The sequence below is a fragment of the Haliaeetus albicilla genome, chromosome 19 (genome assembly GCF_947461875.1).
Source record: "Haliaeetus albicilla chromosome 19, bHalAlb1.1, whole genome shotgun sequence".
NCBI classification, from domain to species: domain Eukaryota; kingdom Metazoa; phylum Chordata; class Aves; order Accipitriformes; family Accipitridae; genus Haliaeetus; species Haliaeetus albicilla.
The window spans coordinates 10,757,969-10,780,842 of record NC_091501.1 but is presented as its reverse complement, the minus strand read 5'-3'; the positions used below and the strand labels follow the sequence as shown (position 1 = coordinate 10,780,842).

At 39.5% G+C, this 22,874-nt stretch overlaps 2 protein-coding genes and 2 long non-coding RNA genes across 7 annotated transcripts in view; 3 read left to right on the top strand and 1 right to left on the bottom strand.

Annotated features, from left to right (window-relative positions):
• DNM1L (dynamin 1 like) overlaps positions 1-6,684 on the top strand; it is a 41,837-nt gene extending 35,153 nt beyond the window's left edge. For all 4 annotated transcript variants that reach the window (XM_069807584.1, XM_069807582.1, XM_069807583.1 and 1 more), the window contains 2 exons: positions 1,097-1,256; positions 2,676-6,684. In XM_069807584.1, coding sequence (XP_069663685.1) covers positions 1,097-1,256; positions 2,676-2,732 — 217 coding nt within the window. In that variant the 3' untranslated portion in view covers positions 2,733-6,684. The remainder of the gene's footprint in view (positions 1-1,096; positions 1,257-2,675) is intronic.
• A 1,881-nt stretch (positions 6,685-8,565) lies between these two features.
• On the bottom strand, positions 8,566-14,224 carry YARS2 (tyrosyl-tRNA synthetase 2). The gene is made up of 5 exons (XM_069807585.1): positions 13,381-14,224; positions 12,333-12,500; positions 10,242-10,397; positions 9,740-9,910; positions 8,566-9,273 (listed from the first exon to the last, which is right to left on the bottom strand). The coding sequence occupies exons 1-5, from the start codon at positions 14,184-14,186 to the stop codon at positions 9,114-9,116; spliced, it is 1,461 nt and encodes a 486-aa protein (XP_069663686.1). The 5' UTR covers positions 14,187-14,224; the 3' UTR covers positions 8,566-9,113.
• Positions 14,225-14,234: 10 nt separating this feature from the next.
• LOC138690080 (uncharacterized) lies at positions 14,235-16,507 on the top strand. Its single transcript, XR_011328880.1, has 2 exons — positions 14,235-15,567; positions 16,050-16,507. It is a non-coding gene; the product is annotated as an uncharacterized lncRNA (long non-coding RNA).
• A 148-nt stretch (positions 16,508-16,655) lies between these two features.
• Positions 16,656-21,678, top strand: LOC138690009 (uncharacterized). Its single transcript, XR_011328783.1, has 3 exons — positions 16,656-16,754; positions 20,505-20,691; positions 21,138-21,678. It is a non-coding gene; the product is annotated as an uncharacterized lncRNA (long non-coding RNA).
• The last annotated feature ends 1,196 nt before the right edge of the window (positions 21,679-22,874 follow it).

The window sequence follows — 22,874 nt, the reverse complement described above, 5'->3', positions numbered from 1 at the left end:
CTATGGGTGTGTTAGAAGAGCGATGTGGTTGCTACTTAATGAGTCAGTACTGATGATATGTCAACTCCTAGTCCACTCTAGTTGCAAAATACTGCTGCTAAGAATTACACCAACAAGGTTGCCTAAACTAATATGTTTTATTTCTCAGCTGGGAACAACCATCAGTATTTTTATTGTCAGTTACTGTTACTCTGAAATAACCTGACGTGCACTAATTCAATTTTTGATGCTGTGTTTATATCCCCAGATTTTAGTATGCATTAGTATGATGATTTGATTTTGTCAATACTCGCGCAAATATTTTCCCTCCTTTTTCAGAAGAGTACTGCTACACGTATCCTAAGTCCCAAAGACAATCAGGTTCAGCTAGATTCAATACTTGGAATTTTTTTCAGGAAGCTTAGTGGCATGGAAATCAGAGCTAAGGCAGTGGTTTCTTTCAGGTGTTTTTAGCCTGGCAACAGAGCTGAAAAATGTCACTCTACAGATTCTGTAATGTCTTTCTGATGGATTATTCTTGATTCTCATTGGTTGCCGCCTGCCCCCATTCCAGACACATATATTTCACACTTAAACTCCATTTGCATTTTTAATTTGCTCTCACATTATGCTCTTTGATATCAGAGATAATGTGGTCCAGTGTTTGAACAGTGATCCTGTTTTCAGTTCATCTGCTAAGTAAGATCAGATATATGCATTCTTTCTTTGCCTCCTTCCTTTCTCATTCTCACATTAAGATTGATTTTAGGGTTGAAATGCTTAGCTTTTTGTCAAGCCTAGCACAGTGGAGACTTGGGTTGGTCTCTAGTGAGCAATGTAATTTATTCTTATTTTTTACACTATATATATATTCATGTATATCATATATTCATATATATCATGCAGCTATCCTATTTGGAAGAAATTCAACAGCTCTTAAATTGCACAAGATACTGCATTTATTTGAGAGAGAGTTTTTATTTACAGTAGTGGTATATTCCTGGTAGTTTGAGCCAAGGCTGTGTGTATCTGCTTACTTATTACATTGTGCATTCTTCAATCTAGAGCAGAACGCGTTTTGAATAATTCTGAAGAAACAATCTTTATATGCTTGCAGTGTGCCAAAGGCAGTGATGCATTTTCTGGTGAACCATGTGAAAGACACTCTTCAGAGTGAGCTGGTAGGCCAGCTGTATAAATCCTTGTTGTTGGATGACCTTCTGACAGAATCTGAGGACATGGCACAGCGCAGAAAAGAGGCAGCTGACATGCTAAAGGTATTAAAAAGATCAGGAGCTCATGGGAGTAGTTAATTAAATTGAAACCATATAAATGTGAGATTTTTTTGAAGACTTGCCTTCCTTTTTAATTTGCTGCTTTTTAAGAGTATGCCAGTGTATTACTCTCTCTGCTAGAGGAATTAAAGCAATATGTGACCAGAAAGTATTATGTAGATTGAGTACTTGGGAAGAAGTGACTTAAACTATATTTTGGGCATAAAGCAGAAGCTCTAATCTGGTGTTATTTTCAGTTATACATTTGCTTTTAATAATTTGCTTTTATTTAACTATTTTATAGTGTTCAGCAGTTCTCTTTTGGGGGATTAAGCTTACAGTGTTTTAAGTGCTGTATGCTTCACACAGAGCCTGCTGGCCAATGGCTGGTGCATCTAGACAGTAACCCATAATACGAACAGTGGGACTGTTGGGATTCACTTCTGATGACCCCTGTGTACATCTGTATGACAGGGCATTTGTGACATGTCCATGTTACACAACTCTTTGTTTTTTTCATTGTTGAGTTATGTGGTGTATCAGCGTCTGCACCAGCTGCATCAGAAATAACGCTGCTTTGGGTTAAACTGCATAGAAAGAGTCCCTTTGCCAGTTCAGCTCACTGAAGAAGTAGCAAGAGGTGCTTCTCCTTCACATGCAGTGTGGTCAGACAGCAGGTGTTTGAGAGATTGGATACTCTGAGATACTGCTTGTCCAAGACCACCTGCAGCAAGTTTAAGCTTTGCTATTATATGATCAACATTTGAGTGAGGGGAACTGTCTGTTAATCTGAACTGTAAACTTTACAGGGCCAAACTCATAGCTCAGATTTCCCCAAATTGGGGTAATCCTTTAAATAATGTTAGTATTAGTTGGTATTCTGAGCTTTTAAACTTGCAAAGTTTAGCAGGCTAGACTGTAATGAATGCACCAGAATGCTAAAAGCGATATAAAATAGGTACAGTTTCCCTTTTTATTTTGAGGAAGGTTAAAAGCATTAAAACTGTGTGTGGTGAGTCAGCCCTTTTTTATAAATACCAAATGTTAAGAGGCGTTATTTGGAACACTGAGTACGTAAAAGTTGTTCAAAACAATGACAATGAGCTCTTTTTGCTTCTAACTGAAAGTTCAGTTTTCAATTTTTAATTCTTACCTCTCTAGAGAAATGATTTAATGACACCTATGCTATGTTTTACCATTACCTTTTGCTTGGTAGTATTTTCCACTTGCCTAATCTTTTGCAGATGGAAGGCTTCAGAGTTGTTAAGCAATGTTGTTGCAGGTAGTTACCACTTATTTCATAATGAAAATCATTAGCTTTAATTTGATTAACATGACGCTTCCTAGACTGCTGCTGTTCTCTTTGAGAAATCTCTTCAGAAAAACTAAGTAACTTTGGCTTTTCTGTCTTTCTGTGTGCAGGCCCTGCAGCGAGCCAGTCAGATCATTGCAGAGATTCGTGAGACACATCTTTGGTGAAGACTGTACCAGCCACACTATTTATAGGCATTGGAGGTTATATTGACTTGAAAATTGCTAGGCATGGTATATGGAGTAGAATTTTTATTTATGAACTCTTATCTGTGTACTGCAACTGTGTAAATCTGCTCATGTAAAGACAGTTGGTTTGATTTGCAAACAGAAAAATATGCTGTATTTTGCAAAATAAGTCGTATTTAATCCACATAATAAATGGCTCTAAATGTTTCCTTACCAGCTTTCTGGTGCAAATTAAAGCAGACCAAGTCTACTGTCTCAGTGACAGTCTCATTTGAACTTGGGGAAAAAACATTAAAGTTCCAGTGCCTGACTTGCTAAACAGGTTGCCTGTGGTTAAGATGGACGGTGTAGTCTTGTGGCATAGTTTTAAGCTGCTTTTACAACAGAAGTTTAAATACTGTGAAGAGAAGAGAGCACCGAGTATTTTCTTTCATGAATATATTGCATGCACTATGACAGATGGAGGTATCAATTTTATAGCACAGTAGAGGTGTCTACCGTATTACTATGTATGTGTGTCCCCATTTTTTTTCCCCAAACATTAAAACTGCGGACAAAACTCTGAACTTCATTTAATGGAGTATCATGTAGGAAGAATTAGCCTGGAGCTTGCAAACAATAACAGCCTACTAAAATGTGGGTGCAAAGTTATTCATGTGCACTGGAGCTTGTGTATAAATGTTGGGGTTTATAATCAGGTACAAGAACACCTTCCCCTTCCTCCCCCCTGGGACCAAGCCCCTGGACCACCCGACAGTAGATTTGTCCTGGCAGACCTGAAAAATAAAAACGGATTTCAAAACTGTAACGGGATAATAAGTGTTTCTTTTAAAAACAGATTAAGTTGGCCAGGGAGAAGGGGATCCCCACAACTTCTTCCAAATTTTGCAATGTATGTCAGTATGAAAGAAAGTCTGTGGGATTGGAATATTTATACCAGAGATTACAGTTACTTTTGAGGAAATTTTACTGTGCTGTAAGTAGCTTTTTTCTTCTTTCTTTCCTTTTTTTTTTTTTTTTTTTTTTTTGAGGACAATCCTAAAATTAGGGAATTTTAGGTTGGAAATTAAGTTGATGACTTATTTTCTTCTGTTTATAATTCATACAGATAAATATTGATCACACTAGCCTTTAAAAAGTAAAGATTTTAATTTTTATGGATAAAAATTTATTTAAACTCCAGCCAGCACACTTGCATGTACTTTTCAAGCAGATTCACTTTTTTGTATAAAGTAAAAATGTTTACTATGGTGTTGCTGATATTTTATCACAACTTGCATGAAAAACAGGACACTGCTGTTAACATCCATGGCTTGCTTTTATGATATTGGGCTAATATAGTGAGGTTTTTATTACCACATTCAGTTCCTTCCCCATTTCATCAGTTAACAGAAATGTAATTCCTTTTGTAAGCTGCTACAGATTGAAAATTTAAAAACTGTTAAGACCTTAGTTTACAAGAAGGTCTGTTTAAAAATGTGTTTTTTCTCACGGTAATCTTCAGTTTGGCACCAGTATAAGTACAAGGAATTAAGTCTGACAGATGCGGGTACTTTATGCATGATCTGAAATAACTTGTGCAGAACACACAAATATATTCTGTATCTTTAAACAGCCTAAAAGATCATGATGTATGCTCCATGTGTAATGAAAACAAAGGAAGTAATTTTAACTTCTTGCATTGTATCCGGGGATGGTAGTTCTCAGATTTAAGAAATGTGACTGTAGTGAAGCGCAAGCCACTTTTCAAATCAATTTTGGTGAACAGCGAAAGCTTCTACTAGTTTTGTCGAAAGCATTACATTTCTGTTTGGAATTCACCTGACGCCTCTTTCCCTTTTACTTTCAGCCTCTAAAAAGTATGCTTTCAACAAGGTAGAGCCGTCCATAAGTGAACTGCTACCTAAGCTTTAACTCTGAAAGTTCAGTCAACAGTCTCTTGTGAAGAAATATTCTGACTTGTAAAGTTTTCAAATGTTGCATAAAGCAAATTAATTCCATTTATTTAAGAAATTCCTGCAAGTGTTAACTGGCTCTGTAATATCACGTGAAATTTCCACAGTGTTAATTTGTTTTTTTGAAATGTTATGATTTTTTTAAGTTTCACAAAAATTTTCAATTTGGTAATGTTTGAGTGCCAAGAAATGAACTTGATTTGTAATCCTTAATGCAAGTCTTTAAAAATCCATGCTGTAACAATTCTGTTAATAAATAAACAGATAATATACAAAGTTAATTATCCCAGAAATAAAGTTTTGAACTGACTTGTAGTTCAGGTGGCAGGACTTACATGCTCTTACAAGTTAATAGTACAACTACCTGTATTTGTACAGACAGACTTAGGTATGTTTGCACTTGCCCTCATGCAATTCTACATTGTTAGTTGCATAAGTAATAGCATAGACAGGCTGCTAGTGGCTATTAATGGTTTTTAAACAATCTGTTGTCTGGAATTGAACTAAAATACTTAAAATGCTACTGTTACTGCAACCATTAAAATAAATTACAGGAAAACTATGGAAAAAAAGCCTAATGAAGGCTTTCAGCAACTGAAAAATTCCCAGATTAGACAAGACAGGTTTACAAATGTTTTCTAGTCAATCTTATTTAATTTAAACTTGAAATACTTTTGTCATCAATGCACAAATTTCAGCTAACTTAACTTGTGTTCCAGTGAAACACACAATCATGGGGGAGAAAAACCACTGTAGCTAAGTTTAGATTACTAAATGTTTGACATTAATATCTGACCTATGTGTGGTATTACTGTAAATAAAACATAGTATCCCTATGTGAACAGTTTGTCAATAAATTACTTGGGTTTTTTAGTAGTTGGTTTCAAATTTCACTTAGTGGAATAGATGGTTAAGGGGGATGTCTGTGTGCTTCAAACTGTATTCTGAAGTAAACATAACAAAACTTACATAAAACTTGCTTTTACTCTATGCTTTATGGAGGATTGACTTTGAAAGATGCCAGATTGGATACTGCAAACTCAGGTCCCTGCTTTATGGAATACAGCAGGGGAAACAACATGCCAATCTGTTGTGCCCCTGTTGGTGACTTGAATTATCTTGAGTGTTTTGGGTTTTTTTTTCCACAGTTGAAATCGTTCAGCTATGAGAGCGAGTGCGAGCTGGTATTTTCTGTAGATATGGAAGATCTCAAATGCATCTGCTTTTTAACTTGTTGCCAGTAAAACTCTTGTGCTGAGGTAAGAGCTAGATGATTAATACTTCAAAGTTTAAGAGAAAAGCAGAGTAGACCACCTGAATATGGTTTTATGCCGAGTGACACTGTTTGAACTAGCAAAGGTGCTTTCATGCTCTTGAGAGCTCCCTTTTAGATTACTTGCTGCATGCCCTTTCAGCCTTTACCTCTTCATTGCTAACTGCCAGAATAATGTTAAATTCAAGCCCTCCAGATTTTGCTGTCCCTAGATACTGTCCAAATGTTTTTTTGGTTTTGGGTTTTTTTTTAATGTCTGGCCCAAATAATTACTTTTCTTCTTGCACTTCTCCAAATCATACATTTGTAGACATGTTAAATACTTTAATATTAGTTACTACTTGTTTACATTTGAACAAGCTATGTCTCCAATTACCTGAACATACCTGTTTTGGGATACATGAGAAATGAGACCAGGCTAAGAAAGAACACTTGATTTTTTTTTTTGTCATCCTTGATTCTTGGCCTAAGTGTTCAAATGTTCAGTTGTGATATCCTGTATGGTTATGAAAAGTAGTGGTTTCCAAAGTGTTTCTTTGGAAAGAGTCAGGGAAGGGTGTGGATTGCTAGGAGTTGGTCAAAAAAGAAGCATGGACTAAATTTCTTGGAGTTTATGATCTTATTAAAAACCTTGTATGCAAAGAATTTAATTTCCTTTTTATTTTGTATTTGTAAAAATAAATAAAATCCTTTTAATACTTGATCCAAGTGGGTAGTAATGGTTTTAAAAAAAAATATTTGAAATTTGTGGATATATGTGTATCTGTACCATTTGGAGTTGAAGGAAAAAAGGCAGGAGAGAGATCAGACATGAAACATGACTTAGTCTACTCCTAGGAGTTTTATTTTCTGCAACCAGAAAGTAACTGTCAAATCTGATCTGTTACATTTCTCTGGAGGCTAACATGGGTGTGTACTGCTACATTTTTGTTCCTGGGTGCATGTTTCTGTATTGTTATAATGGTTCTGCTATTTAAGAAATGAGACAGCTCTACTATTAAGTGGATGAACGCAACATTCCCTTCCCTTCTTCTATCCTTTTCATGTCAAAAATTGTGATTTTTTTTTTTCCTCCATATGCTTTCTCTAGGATAGTGCTGATCATTACTGCAGCTTAACGCAAAGTAACAAGCAACAAATTGGTTCTGAGAGCTAACAGGGTAGGTAGAGCTTTTTTTTAAGGTAGGAATGACTCAACTACTTTATATAGCAGAGATTAGGATAGAGAGATCTCATTATCAGGCAGATAAGTGGGATCTAGAAACTGAAATTAATATTAAGAACTCCATGTGGTGAGGTACTGAAAGTGCTACCATATTAGAGTTTAATAATCTGAAGAAACTGTGATGTATATGCAGCAAGCCACTGTAATTTATCACTATTGAAATCTTGATTGACAGTGCAAATAAAGCCAACATCAAGTTCATCACATCAATTTGATCAACATCAAGTAAAAAAAAAAACAAACAAAGACAACCCACCTAAAAAAAACCAACAGAAACTCCACACCCAACTATAGAATATCTGGATTCCTGAGATTGACTTCATATAACTTCCCTATTCTTCTCATAGGCTGGGTGGTTTTAAACCAGCTGAAATGCCATGACTTAATCTAACAACATCAGAGATGGTGATGAGGTAGCCAAGATTAAAGCTGCTCCCCTTGTGGCTGCAAAACTGTATTGTAGCAGTTTCATGGACTAGGAAATGATTCTCTTTGGCCTAAGTGTGAGGGTTACCCTAAACCTCAAGAACAACGCTACAGCCAAGGCCCAAAGCAATCAATCACCTCATAAATCAGAATGAGGGCTTCATCTGTGTTTGCACTGGGGCAGGGAGGGTCCTGTAAGAAAAAAGTTCTGAGCCTGCCAGCTACATTACTGTGTTCTAAGAAGTTAACCAGTTCTAAGTAACTAAAATACAGGCTTGTATGACAAATAATCTTGGTAACCACATGTGGGTTGTGGTGGTGTTGCTATTCTACCAACTCTCAAAGTATATTCTTTCTTTCATGCTGTCTTTACAAGAAAATGAGGACGCTGTGATCCCAAGTGTTGGCTATGCCATAAGCAGTAGGATCACTTTCTGCTCTTTTATGAAGTACAGCTTTTGCACGTTGCCCTATCTGAAGGGTCAGAATTTTAAATTGCAAAAGCCTATAGCTTCCCTCACATGTTTCCTGGTCCAGATACCCTTGTGGTGCTGTTCACCCACAACCCTTAGGCATCTAAAATTAAAAAAGCTTTCATGTACATGCTTCAATTCTTCTGATACGCAACTGACTGTGTAGAGCCAACAGAACTAGTGCCAGGATATACCTTCAGCAAAGATTCTAGATAGTACAGATGCATCCATGTAATTCACAAGACTAAGTGGAATGGGTGTCACCCACATTGTAAGTCACACTAAGTACATAGAAGGCATAAAAGGGATTTATCAATCATGAGGCTGATTTAACCTTTGAAAGGCTCTATACTCTTACATTTCAAAAAGTGAATTTGCTATTTATTACCACATTAAGGCTGGAAAGCATTTTTGCAGTGTGCCCCCATACATAACCAATAAGAAGCTTATATATTACAGCTTGATCATTGTACTCATTTATTGTGAATCTTCTACAGCTTCCTTCAAAGCAAACCTGTTCAGAAAAAAAAAAAGGTTGATCGTAGGTTGGTTGTCCTTACCCACTTATGCGGGTTTTACAGTTAGAATGAAGTCAAACTGACAGTAGCACACATTCTCTGTACGAAGTACTGGTTTCAGGTATGCTTTTGCTCATCTTGCTGTGGATTATGCTGTAGAGTACCTGGCCACTGTTCTCCTCCTACAATACAGAAGGTTGTTAAAGGAAGGGAAAAGCATCTCCATCTTTGGACTCTGAAATCACTCTTTTCATCTTCTTGTGCACATCCTCTTATGGTGCTTTGAATAAGGCAGAGTATCTAAAAATCTCTGCAGTGGTATAACTTAGCTGCCTTTATTTGAACTCTGTTGGTGTATTTTGAGAACGAACTATGGTAGTAGTGGGCAGTCTGTGAGCTGTGTAGTAACACACAGTATAGAAACATCTTCAAGTACATCTTCGAGCAACAGAGTCAAAATGATACATCATTTCAGGGAGAAGTTCTGTTGTCACAACTGCAGCCATTTTATAATGTAGTAATTTTTCTTTCCAATCCTAAGCAATGATACTCCATTCTTGAGAATGTGCTGTCCGAGAACAAGAACAGTCTCAGGATTAGTTACTCGAATCCCATTTACTGAAACTCCACCATCTGCAATTTTCTGGTACCTTAAAAAAACAAAACAAAACAACAATTGGTAATTGCAAGAAGCAGCTATTTATTGCTGTTAAGTATTTAAAGTTCAGTGAGGGTTTTTTTTGGTTGGATCCATAATTGAATAAATTTTAATTCTCTTGCACTTTACTTTCAGTCCAGGTCAAGAGTGACTGAAATTAACCTTAGCTCTACCACTCCAATTCTTTCTGAGAGGTATGAGGAAACTTAGGCTGTTGCCTTCAACTGTCCCTTCATCAGGTGTAGATTTTACAGCTAAGGTACGCAAGACTGCATTACCCTACACTTTCACTTCAAAATGGAATGAGGATGCCTGCTCCCCTCTTCCTTAATGCTGGTATGTAGAATGCTAGCCTGTTTCCACTTGATTTTGCTGTCCTAATCGTTTAACTTCTGAAAGCATACCACTACAACCTATTTACATTGAGGTATTACCAAAGAGCACAGGTGATAACATACCCACTAGGTCCATCTGGAATGGCATTTGCTTTGCGACACAAGTCAAGAATGTTCATTCCAGGTTCAAGCATCAATTCAGCTGAAGGAGCTTGCCTAAAAAGTTCCTGTAACTCTTGGTCAGACATAGCTTCCAGTGCCTCCGTGCTGCTGTGATAAAGGGCCTTAGTACACCTGTGAGAACGAAGATCATTGAAAATACAGCGCTAGTCTCATCTTCACACAAAGTGCTACTCTAACTAATCAGACCCCCCCCCCCCAAACTTCTTCTGAGGGTCCACACAGTAAGAGAAGTACTTAAAGTACACCCCAATTTTCTTTTTATCATAACCCACAGCATTTTTTTTATATACTGTTAATGTATTTTTAAGTCTACAGAATTACTACAGTCTTCTCTTTTAACAGCTGAGCAACAACTAACTACATGAAAATAGTCCCTGAAAATCTATGGATAATTACCATTGAATAAATCTGAAAGAAAACTGCTCAACAAATCAAACTTCACCTTTTAGCAGATTCTAGCCCCTCTCTACCATGAACAAGCTTGGTTACTTCTGCAGCAAGTCGTTTCTGAGGGCCCCATTTTTCAGGTTCTTTAGCATGCATTTCCATGATGTGGTCAATCTCCTCAAGAGGAAGGAAGGTGAAGAGTTTCAGGTATCTACCAGCAAAGAAAAAATGATTTTGTCTATATAGTCATCATTACAGACTTCCTGCCTTTGTCATTCAAACTTCATTAACTACACTAAAATGATTCTTAATCGATTTAAGAAATCCGTATTACAGATATTCTGTCCTTTCAAACAACAATTTGGTTTTGCCCACATGCTTCAGCTTACCAGGATAACTCACGTTTTATTTAATATTCCACTTAGGGTAATGTCTTCAGACATAAGATAGTGTCAAATGCTCTTTTAAAGCTTGCATTGCAATCAACAACTTGGTTTTCTCTTGAAACATTTACTTTACAGGATTTATTGCAATTGTGTATCAACTAACAATGTTTTTTATTACATTCTTCGTAGTTGCACAATATGCTAATGCAAAATATCACTGCCATTCTGTGGTGATCATGAGACAGAAGTATGCTATGTACTGATGAGTACCTCAACAGGAAGATTATTTAGGCTAATCAAGAATTTAAAGGTGTGTATCTAAGCATAGTCCCATTTTAATAGGCTTGCAGTAGTATGAAATGCAGTGCATTAAAAAAGGTACTTTTACTGTTACCAAGTCTGAAGACATGAAACATTTTAATGCTAAGTACCCACATGCCCTTCTTATCAGTCTGAAAAGTCTGGATGCAGAACCTGAATTTGAAATATCAGGGCATAAACCTTTGAGAGAGTTAACTGAGTTATGAGACAGGTTACAATACAAAAGGGAAATACCTGTCTGAGATTTATCAAGACTCATATTTGACAGCGATACTGGAGCTTAAAGAAAAGCAGATTTAGAAGAGAACATATAGCAACTTACTAAAATTAACATAATGCCCTGAATAAAGCTATCATCGGCTATTTGTTTTCAGCCATGTAACTGGCACACCAGCATGGAGGCTAGCCGTCAATGAAGGCAACCTGTCAAATGGTATTTCTCATATTTTTGCTACCCTTTCATGTTCTTAAATATTTTTACACTTGTAAGAATATGAATTATGTCTGATTGACACGGATTCAGAGAGAGCACAATGAATCCAAGACCACGTTTTGCTCATTGCAATTGCTCTACCCTAAGTAATGATTACTCAGAATTGTGTCTTTGTACGTGCTACAGCTTTAAGTAGTAGTTGGGTAGCGTTACCTGTCTCCTAGGCATGTTTTTATCTAGACCAGTGGTCTCCAGAGTGGGGTGCCAGCACCCCAGGAGGTACGCAAGATGATCCACTGGGGTGCCGGAAGAAAATTTTAGAACTTCAGTAGTACATTTATATAATCTATAAATAAATATAAAAGTATTGGGAGTGCATGCTCAAAATTTTTTTTTACTGGTAGGGACACATGATCAAAAAAATTTGAAGACCGCTAATCTAGACAGTTAATACAATCATAAATAGGAACTTCCTGGCTTTTTCCTAACAGGGCACTATTTCAATTTGCTTAGGGATATGCAGTTTTTAATGTGATGCAGTTCTAGAAGCTGAACTTTATGTGTTTGTTTATAACCAGTTAAGTAGCTTCTTGCAATTAGAATGTGGTGCTTCTGGATACCTCGTACTAGGTAAAAACTTGTAGTAATTGGTATCTATTAAACTGCAGTTGCTTATTACATTTTATTCAATACTGTGATGTTACAGTACTGAAACTAACATAGCTCATAAGATAAAGTCACCCCACTGGTAGAACAATGCGTTGCGCTTTACTTGTTTGTTCATCCACACTCTAATTTTATGATGCGTATGCCAGCATATGGAGACAGGTTCCACTATCCTGTATACTTATGAACCAGTCATGCCTGTTTCTTTAATGACCGTACAGTTATAATTAACATACACTTCTGCAAGTAGCTCACATTGCACACAGAACAGTTACAGAGAACAGTTAGGATCAGGTTTTATAAACAATGACAAAAAGCAAGATGAAGAAGAAGTACTTACTTTTCAACTATATTATCTTGTTGCCTGACAAAAAACTGATATAGCTCAAATGGAGAAGTCTTATCTCTGTTTAGCCAAACTGCATTGCCCGCAGTCTTTCCCAGTTTATCTCCAGTAGTACTGGTAATAAGAGGTACAGTAATTCCAAACACATCTGTTCCTGTCATCCTGAGAAAGAGAAGAGTCACCAAGTGTTTAAAACAATAAAAATAAATCACTTCTTGGTAAAACTGACAAAAATATAAGCATTCTGTAAGATTCTATCCTTGATATAAAGCAGTTAAATAACACAGGGGGGCGAGGGGCAAAAGATGCCAGAACACTGTTTTGCGAAGAGTGCTTTAGGGAAAAAAACCCCACCCCACCTTGAACTTAGAAGTTTAAGTTCTTTTGTGTGTAACGAAGAAGTTTACACACTTTGAATAAGCAGTTTCATGAGCAACAGCGCTAGCAAATGCAGGTGTCCTGTACGTTTTGTGTTGCGCTCTGCGCGCTAACTGAAGCTGCTGGTGTGGCTGGGATGCTCGTAAGCAAGGCTTTTCTTCTGTGCTGATGCTCTCACGTCTCCTAACAGTCAAGCGCGTAACATGAAGCAGCAGCATCGCCTCGTGCTCACCGACCAGCCGCGTGCACGCTTCTGCGGATTTTCCAAGACTCACGCCGAGTCTGGCAGGTAAGCGAAAGCTCACCGTCATCTTTCTTACTTCCGAGAGAAGAAACGGAACCACCTTTACCAGCAGCGCACCACGGCTGCCCCTGCTTCGGTGCGACGACGCCAGCAGGAGACCGGTGGCGATTTCGCCCCGCGCTTCGGGACATTTTTGGTTCTTGGGTTCGCTAATGCAAGAGCCCATCCTTTCCCTTAAAAATCCACTGGCGTTTCGCGGAAACGGCTTAAAACCGCGGCCAGAAGGTACAGCCTCCCAGCTCTCCGGGGGCGCGACCGCTGCTCCCGCTGCTCGGGGGACCCTCGCCGGGCCGGGAAGCGGCGCAGGCCGAGGAGAGCCGGCGCCCGCCCCGCCCCGCGGCCCCCCCCCCCGGCGCCCACCTGGTGACGAGCTCGTAGCCGGACATGATGTTGCCCATCTGGTCGGCGCCCCCCAGCTGGATGCGGCAGCCGTGGTGCCGGTGGAGGTGGAGGAAGTCGTAGGCCTGCAGCGCCGGGTAGAGGAACTCGGCCAGGCTCATGCCCTCGGGGCTGCGCAGCCGCGCCTGGCAGCTCTGCCGGCTGAGCAGCGCTCCCATGCGGAGCCGGCCGCCGGCCCCGCCGAGGAAGCCGAGCAGCGGCTGCCGGCCCAGCCAGCGGGCGTTGTCCAGCAGCGCGGCCCGCCCCAGCCGCTCGCCGCCCGCCGCCCCCAAGAGCTCCCGGTGGTTCTCGAAGAGCCGGCCCAGCCCGGCGCGCAGGGCCCGCGCCTGCGCCCTCACCCGCTCCGCCGGCGGCGGCTCCCGCGCCCGCTGCCGGCCGCTGGGGTCCCCCAGGCGGGCCGTGGCCCCCCCCACCACGGCGACGACGTTGTGGCCGGCCCGCTGGAAGTGGAGCAGCGCCATGACGGGCAGCAGGTGCCCGACGTGCAGCGAGTCGGCCGTGGGGTCGAAGCCGCAGTAGGCGGTGAGGGGCGGGCGGCCCGGCTCCAGCAGCCCCGGCAGCTGCTCCTCCGCGCTCGGCGCCGGGAACACCTCCTGGAAGAGGCCGCGCTCGCACAGCTCCGCCAGCAGACCCCCGGCGCCCCGCGCCCGCCGCGGCTGCTCGTGGGCGCGCCGCCGCAGCGGGAGCAGCGAGGGGACGGCCCGGCGCAGGCCGCCCCACAGCCCCGCCGCCCCGCGGCCGCGCCGCCCCAGCGCGGGCGCCGCCATCTTGCCCGGGGGACGCTGGGAGCGGGGCGGGGCGGGGCTCCCCGCGCTTCCGCTCGTGTCGTCGTCGTCCCCCTCCCCCCCCACCCCGCAGCGCCCCCCGCAGGCCGGGCCGCCGTGAGGCGGCGGGAGCGATCGGCCGCGGCCCTTCGGGGTGTGAGGGAAGAGCCGCGCGGAAACCGGAGGGAGGCGTCGGCTCCTCCTTCGGGTTTTTCACAAGTCGCCAACCCGAAATAAATAACCGGGATGGCGGACTGCCTTCAGGCTCCGATAACGTGCGTTGGAAATCGGGCCTTCGGCTTTCAGTTGGGCGTCTGGCAGCAGCCGCGCCGGGTGCGGGTGCCTGAATGAGGAACTTTGCGGCTTTAGCACCTACAGACTGCAGAATTTGTAAACTTTAAAAGCCCGAGCCCGTTTAAGATGTTGCCATGGTGGGACTTAATAGGAATGTGCATTCACTGTCTTCAGGTGTATTTTACTTGCCCGTGAACTTCCTCATTCTTCCCAGTTGTGGTGTGTGTTAGTTGAAGTAAATCTCTTCTGCGGGCATGGCAGCACGGGGAGAGGGCTTGCACCGGTCACCTGCCACTCTGAGGAACTACCAGTCCAAGAAAAACAACGTTCGTGGTGTTATTTTTCTAGCATCTTCCCCAACTGTTCATCCCTCCTGTGACTGACTTCCTGCTTCAGTTTAACAAAACAATGGGTCTACTTCAATTTAGTGAGAGTAGTAAAAGATACTGGAAAAACTTCGGAAATCCCATATGCTTGGTACACTTTGATGCTTCCCTAAAGCACTGTAGTAGGATGAAGTCAGTAGTAGTTAAAAAAAAAAAGAAAAAAGGTGTGAACAGCATAATTGAGTATGGAAAATAATAATAAGTCATTTAGTGATCAAATGACATCGTTTTTGTAACAAGCCCGTCCAACCTTGGACAGTCCTGCTTTGTATATTGATTACATAGGTGAGTATTGGCAGACTTTTTCAGAGGGGAATATACATCGTCAAACAGGAGGTATTTAGATTAATTGTGAGTTCACACAACCCGGAGAAGATATTTCATTAGAGATTTGAGCAGTGCTAAATAATGATACCGATACCAATCGATCTTTTAATTCATCCCTTTAGGTTTGGGGGAAAGCATTTACCTGTGAGTAGTGGTCATAGGTCAATGCCTAGCTGTCCTGGTCAACTTCTCTAATTCACCAGACTGCTCTCTACATGGCATACAAATATTGACAGGGTGGGTCCAAAGTGGTGTCAGAGGCGAAAGAGAGTATGCATGACTCCTATGACTCACAGGAGAGAAGGAAGATATAAAAGCATTAATTTTGCCGCTTGAAAGCTACTATCATTGAAGACTTCTTGCTAGCAGACCTGTGGGTAAGTGAAGTACAGAATCGTTCTGTTATATCACACTGAGGGTAAACTTGATGGAAGAAAATCAGGTTTTGGTGGAAAATAACGAAAGAAGGAAAAGAAGTCCGTTAAGCATCAGTGAGCTAATCCTAAAGTGATGAGGTGTCTGTCAATGGGAAATACTTAATGCTTGTGCTAATGGTGTTTTATATAAGAAGGTGCTGTGAAGTACTTTGTCATTGGTTTGGTAGTTGCATACTTAAAGGGGATGGTACAAATTGTTTGTGTTTTTCTGAAGATTTATTGCGCTGACAAAAAGAAAGGGGATCGGCAATACAAGACACCAGATTTTCCTTTACATTTTGTTTGCATTTGTGTGGGGCGAAGGGTGTTTATTGTTTTTAAAACATGAATAAACACAAGCAAGTTACTGTTCGAATATACATTTTTATATATATATATATATATATACACACGCACATACACATATATTCTCTTTACTACAGTGCTTTGCTTCAAAAGTAAGTTAAAAGGAAGACTTGGTTTTTTTCCTGGGAAGGGGAGACCTTCTGGAGCCGAGGACATGGAGGATGGTTTGTATCTCTTTGCTCCAGTTAATCATCTCAATATAATCAACTGAAACGGGTACATCACTTCAGCTTCAGGAAATAATACAAAACCAAGACAGCATAACTGAAGTTTGGCTACTTCTTTGTAGATAGAATGAGCAGCGGGAGTTTAACCACAGCCCAGAGCTTTTCTTCGGGTATTAGTTTCTGTGGGGTTTATTAGATCTGTTATTTGCATGATGGTATTGCTTTGTGGCTGTTAACGAGCTCAGCATTGCTTAGCAATAAGTACTGCGCTCCTTGGGCAACACCAGCACAAACTTCTCTCTGTCTTACCTGTATTTTCTGACATTTAATCTGTATGTGCAGTATATTAATAAAAAAAAAAATTAAAATTATATATTTCTATGTTTTCCTTTACCCAAATATTCTGCCTTCATTCCCCATATTACCAAAAGTGCAGCAGTCAACACTGTCTTTTCTGTAGCATGAACTAATTTGAATTTGCCTACTAATTATGACCTCTTTATTTGGACCCGTTCAGAAAGTCATCCATGCGTACGCTTAGAGAAGAAAGATTTGTGTATGTTTCTAGCTCGTCTTATGGAGGAGTCTCCAGAGTGTCATGCCCCATCTGATGAGGTATGTAACAAGTTATCATCGCTAGGAAATATTTTAACTGCTTGTTTTACTGAGAATTATCCTTTAAAATATCTAATGACATCCCTCAAACAAAACATTTATAAACCTCTCTTGTACAATTGCTCACTTTTGTGGGGGAGTGAACTTGCTGAGGTAGGTGGTCCATTCTAGTCTTGTGTTTTATTTGCTCGTAATAAGTGATGCTGTTAAATTTTTCACTGGCATCTGATAAAGTTACATAAAGATACTGGATTCCTAAGTATCGATCAATACCAATTTTTTCACTTCCCATCATTATGTCACATCACTGCAGCATACCAACACGCCCTAACTGTTAATGAACCCTGTAATGGAATGGGAAGAGATTGCCTTGGAAAAGTGCCACTGTCTTGTGTTTGCTCTCCCTACTTGAAAGATGGGGATAAAATGATACTCAGTTGTCTACATGTAGGGACATTGTGAAGATTATTTTGTGTTTACCTGTGATTTAAAATAATAAATCAGTTTGTGAGACAGTTGTTAGCCTCCCTCTGTCCTTCCTGTGGGTACTGAACCCGATTCGGTTTCTGTTCCCGATGATCCTGGTGATGCACATAGTTTCAGTCATTTAGCCAGAGCTGTCATTGCTTTTGGGAATGGTACAAAGCAGGTGAAACACCCAGGTAAAAGAATATTCATATATTCAAATTGTCAACCTTGTCAATAGCTAGAATGATACTAGACAGCATGGATAGTGGTAATATGTTTCCTCCGTGGAGTTGTTAACTCAGGGAGTACAATTCTTCATGTGAATGTCTCTGAAGACATTTTAATACTTTCTCCATGTATGTTATGAGAACAGAGCATATCACAGGTACTAGCAAGCCCAGCATGCAACTCTGCCTTTATTGTGCCCGACTTTTTCAGTGTTGTGAGTCTTCCTCGGATGCATCTCAGCAGAGCTGTAGGCTGTGAACTCATTCACGTGAGGATCGGTTTAGGAAGGACATTCAGTAGGCGAGAGAAAACTGAAACCTTTCTCTGCGCTAAGTGCAGCTGTAGCAGCGGTAGCTTGTTAAGCAGAGCTTCTTAGTCCTTTCCTCACAGGCCAAGAGTGACAGGCATTGCAGTTTGGGCTTGGACGGTGCTTTAACGATAGCTGAATCAGTCCCAGACGCTCTAAGGGCCATTGTGCTTTTCTGAAAGAAATAACTGAAACTCCCATTTTATCATTTATTCGTGTTCTCATTTCCACAGTTAAAATCCATCCTAGCTTAATTTTAGTTTTGGGTATGAAAATATTACAGATTTTATCTTCAATTCTAGACACTGTTTTGCTTGTGTAGAAAGCTTTTCCTATGCCAGGTTATCTGAGAATGTTTTATAAAACTGTAGATTAAATACTACACAGTGATCGAGTTAGCAGATAGCAGTAACAGTGATGGTTACACTTTTAAAAACTTTAAGAAATACTTCTTAAATATTACTGAATTTATAAACAGTTAATCTGGTATGGGACCTAATAATAACAACCAGCTTTGAATGTGAAACAATGGAATTGTAGAAATGGGCTGAAATAATCTAATCCATTTTCTTCTAGTGAAGCAGGATTAAGTCTAATTACACCACCCTTATCAGATACTTGTCTAACCTGATCTGCAAACTATTTTATAGGAGCAATTTCTCAACCTTCTTATGTCAAGCTTCAGTCTCTCTCCTAAATTTTTGGTGCGTGCGGTTTTTTGTTTTGTTTTTTAAACTTTAAGATTCCTTCCCTAGATTCTCCAGTGTGCTTGCATTTTTTTTTAGAGCAGGACAAAAACCTGATGAGACACTCCTTCAGATTGAGTAACTACAGTTTTGCAATTCCTGTAAACATCTGTTGTACGTGGAGGTCAACAGTAACGTTGTGTTGTTGGTCTGGTGAACTGCAGTTCACGATAGTCTCCTGACTCTTGTGGCTAGAAGATGTTTCTGTATTGTATTTGCTTGTTCAGTTTGTGTTTCCAAAGCAGGATCTTGCTTTGCTTGGTTTTGGTTTCATCTTACTGTTGTGCAGCCTTTTCTGTATTCTTGTTTGCTCTCCTTTCCTGTTATGTAATGTAACCATGCCTCCTTTTATTTTCTTCCTGCGATTTTATATATACCCTTTTCTTTTCACCTTTTGTATTCCTTGCTAGTGGAAAGCATCTGTGTTTTTTCAGTAATTTAGTCTTTCTTATTTTATCTGTACATGCTGTACTATTCCTTTTTTGCTCATTCTTCATACTGCCTTTACTTCCTTTCTTTTTTTCTGATTCTGGTTTTGATAAAGACCTGTTGGTACAACCAAAGTGGTCTCATGGTGTTACTGACTTTTCCTTTACATCAGGATATTTTACTCCCGTTTCTCTTCTAGTAAGTCAGACTCTCATAGTCCTTGGATTGTTTTACCAAGAGACTTCCTAACAGTTCCTTAAATTTGCTGATATATGTCTTTCTGAAATCATTATCCTCATTCTATTACAACATCCTTTCCTATGTATCGCATCATCATAATTATCATTAGAATTACTTTCCATTTTCAGATTTATGGTCATTTCTTCTGTGTTAGAATCAAATGTAAAATATCTGTTTTCTCATTCATTGCTGTAATGAAAATAGGCTACTGCATGTGTCCAGAGCTTCAGGTGTATCCTGAACATATTGTTACTTTTCTAGCTGCTATCATCTCCAATAGTTAGTCTACCAATATCAAAAAGTCCTTGAAGGCATCAGATGACGGCTTAAAGGATTAAAAAAAACCCAAACCCCAACCCCCCATGTTTACAGTCTTTTTGAAAGATGTTAGTGAATCCCAAAGCTGCTGTTCTTTTCCGAAAAATGGCACAAGGTATTCAGTTCCCATGCAGACATCTGTCGGGACAGGCAGAGTGGACCTGCATTCAGTGAAACATTCCCTGGAGGTGTTACTGAACTTCAGAACAGTTGAATCTATAGATGATCACCTAGAATAGATTATTCCAACTACTTCTGTGACAGAGAAGACAAAAACTGTTATCTAACTAAGAACTGACTAATCTGATCTAATTTTGAAGTTGGCCCTGCTTTGAGCAGGGAGGTGGATAAGATAACCTCCAGGTTTCCATTTCAAATCTAAGTTACTCTGTGATTCTAATTTGTTACCATGTAGTGCATCTACCAGCCTTGTAGGGGGGCTGTATCCAGCAACAGCATAATTTACTTTTCGCACTATTGTAGCAAGTGAGCATTAGAATACCTGCCGTTACATGAATGTACAGAAGATTAAAAGAACCTGGATGCTCATTATTAACTTTAATACCATTGTCTCCTTTTTTTCCCTACCACATCTAATATAGTGTTTATAAAGAACCTATATATATATATATACACACCTATATATACACCTATATGTGTGTGTGTGTATATTCTTGGAAAAATTTGGCTAAAAGAAACAAATACTTCTGAGATTGTTTTAGAAATCTATAGTCTGATCTTCGATTGATTCCAGTTTTGGTTTCATGTGTCTCTTAATTGGAACAACACTGGATTTCTTGAGAATGAAGACACAGAAAAAAATCAATTCATACTAAATTTACATTAACTTTTCATAAAGAGAAGTTGTGATCTAAAAATTGTAGGACTAAAGAGCAGTTATATGTAATACAATGTGGTAAAACCTATAGCATGTTTTTGAATCTGTATAAAGCATGCATGCTTGTAAAATCAAATCTGCTGTGAAAAATAAGCTTTCTTTTTTTTTCTCTTCAGTTCAATAAGACTGGGATTGTAATATGCGAATCAGACAAAGTACACAAAATCCTAGTTATGAGTTTCTCCAGAAATGGGTTGCATGCTGTACAACAAATCATTCGGTGTCTTCCCTCTTCTTTGCGTGACTGCACTGTGTATCTGTCCAGGAAACCATGCACAACTTGTACCACATTCCTCATTCAAGGTATATAATACATTTTTAATCAATCTGTGTTAACTGCAGTTCTACCTGAATAAGAAGTCCATAAATGACCCGCTAAACATCATGTCTAGAAAAATGTTGTACATGGCTCGGTCCAATAAATCCCTCCTTAGTCAAATATTTGTTTTTTATGCAGATAGTCTCTTGGAAATAAGTGAGACTGCTTGCTTAGGAAAGAATCGGCAAACTGTGGGAGGTCATTTATAAAAGTGAAGTACCAGTTGTCGCAAGAGTTCTATATTCAATTCAGATCCCATTGCAATGGGTGTAGTTTAAGCCTGTGGGTAGCTATATAGGCTTTGGACTCCAGTGTATACACAGAACTGCAATGCAATGGAAAATTCAACACATTTCAGACAAAAACATGTCAATTGAATGTCCCACCCAACTGTATGGCACTTTAAGTGACTTTCAGTGTTTGTCTCTAGGTTCAGTTTCTTCAGTCTATTACTGGCCAATAGCTCCTGAAAAAAAGGGAGATTATTCAGCGGTTAAGGAAGATGCTCAACGAGCTGACCATATGTTTCTCAGAAGTCATATAAGTAGCAGTGTGCTCTTACCCATGACGAGGTTTGAAACTGTGAAAATGATTGCAAAAAAAATACGATGCAAAGGACAGCTGAACAGAAATTTTAAGTTGCCTGATAGTCAGACTCAAGACTTAGAAAAATATTGTTTGCTGCATAACATACATAGCTGCAAAGATACATGTCTCAAACGGATGGAAAATGCTTTTCATTGCTATGATTTTTTACTGGAATGTTCCCAGCTTGAGAAAAAAGAACTGAAGGAAAATGTTCATCGACATGCATTGCAGCTTTGTTATTTTTTAGCAGCAAGATCTGGTAAGTTATGGTGAGACTATATAAAGAATAGTAACCAAATATAAAGAATTAATTACTGTATGTTTATTTTTTATTATTCCTGTTGATTCATTCAGCTAGTGCAAAGAGTAAATATTTCACAACATATGTGGGTATAAGAGAAATTGGCATGCTTTCCTAACATAACTGCTAAAATATTTTTCATTAATGTATTTGTTACACTAATGTTTAAAGTTATTATTTATAATGTTTGTTGCAATACTGAATTTAAACCTAAAGCAGAAGATGGAAACACGTATTATAGAAACATAGAAAATAATATTGTATCACTTCATCCATTTTGGAGGGGGGAAACAATATTATATATATAAATTTAAACACTCTTAGTATGTTGTTAATGTACCTAGGTGGACTTCTAGCAAAGCAGCAAAGATCCTCCTCAATGGAGGATCTTGGTGTATTTATAACCTTTTATATTCTGTTATCAGGATTTTGTATCAAGTTAATACTCTGCAATTAGTAAGTACCTTGAGTCAGATTTTAAGTTGTTGTGTTCTTCTGAAATCTGACATTGGTTGTACTTGATAGTAGTTATGCCTCATCATGTTATTGTGTATGGGTATCTGTCTAGAACTGGATAATGTATATGCATGGAGGGATTCTTTCAACATACAAGCAGTCACTTATGCCTGCCGTTTCCATATCATTACAGCACTAAAGCATGTTAATCTGTAAAATATGTTTTTAAGTATGAAAAAAGTATGTTTTTAAGTGACATGAAAATCTTTCTCTCTTCTAAAAGATGATCCAAACCGAGGTGTGGGGTGTACACTCTACAGTCAGGATGGATATTTTGTAAGTAGATTGAATTCTCCAACACTTGCAAAATTTCTGTTCAATGCTCCAAGGGTTGCACATCTGCAGTGTATATGCCTACTTCTGACCTATTGGCCCTGGTTCCTGTTTATAGCTGGTGGAGATCTAGAGTGTCATTCATCCCAGTCCAGAGTCTGGAATAGACCAGGTAGACTTGGTTTGCTCCCTTGAATATGAAGGGAGTCTAGGGTGACTAGTTCAGGTGTAGACATGTAAAGAAGTTAAGGGAGATAAATTTCCCTCATGAACACATTCTCCCATAATAAATATGCTAATAGTGATGATAACATTTTATCATTTAACTTTAAAAAAATAATCCCTGAGACCCACTAAAAAGGAGGATCCTAAGTTGCTTGCAAAGATAGAGAGACAGAAAGATGGTGATGAAATTGATGGAGAACAATGACCTTACTGGATGCAAAAGCAAAATTAGCTCTTGACTGTGTTGAAAGGGTTAACGTGATA

Excerpts from the sequence above, each read along its gene's own strand:
- YARS2 (XM_069807585.1), bottom strand. The coding sequence starts at position 14,186 with ATGGCGGCGCCCGCGCTGGGGCGGCGCGGCCGCGGGGCGGCGGGGCTG. Across the intron at positions 12,501-13,380 it reads GGCTACGAGCTCGTCACCAG|GATGACAGGAACAGATGTGT; the intron begins GTGGGCGCCGGG and ends TCTCTTTCTCAG. Across the intron at positions 10,398-12,332 it reads CAAGATAATATAGTTGAAAA|ATACCTGAAACTCTTCACCT; the intron begins GTAAGTACTTCT and ends CTTTGCTGGTAG.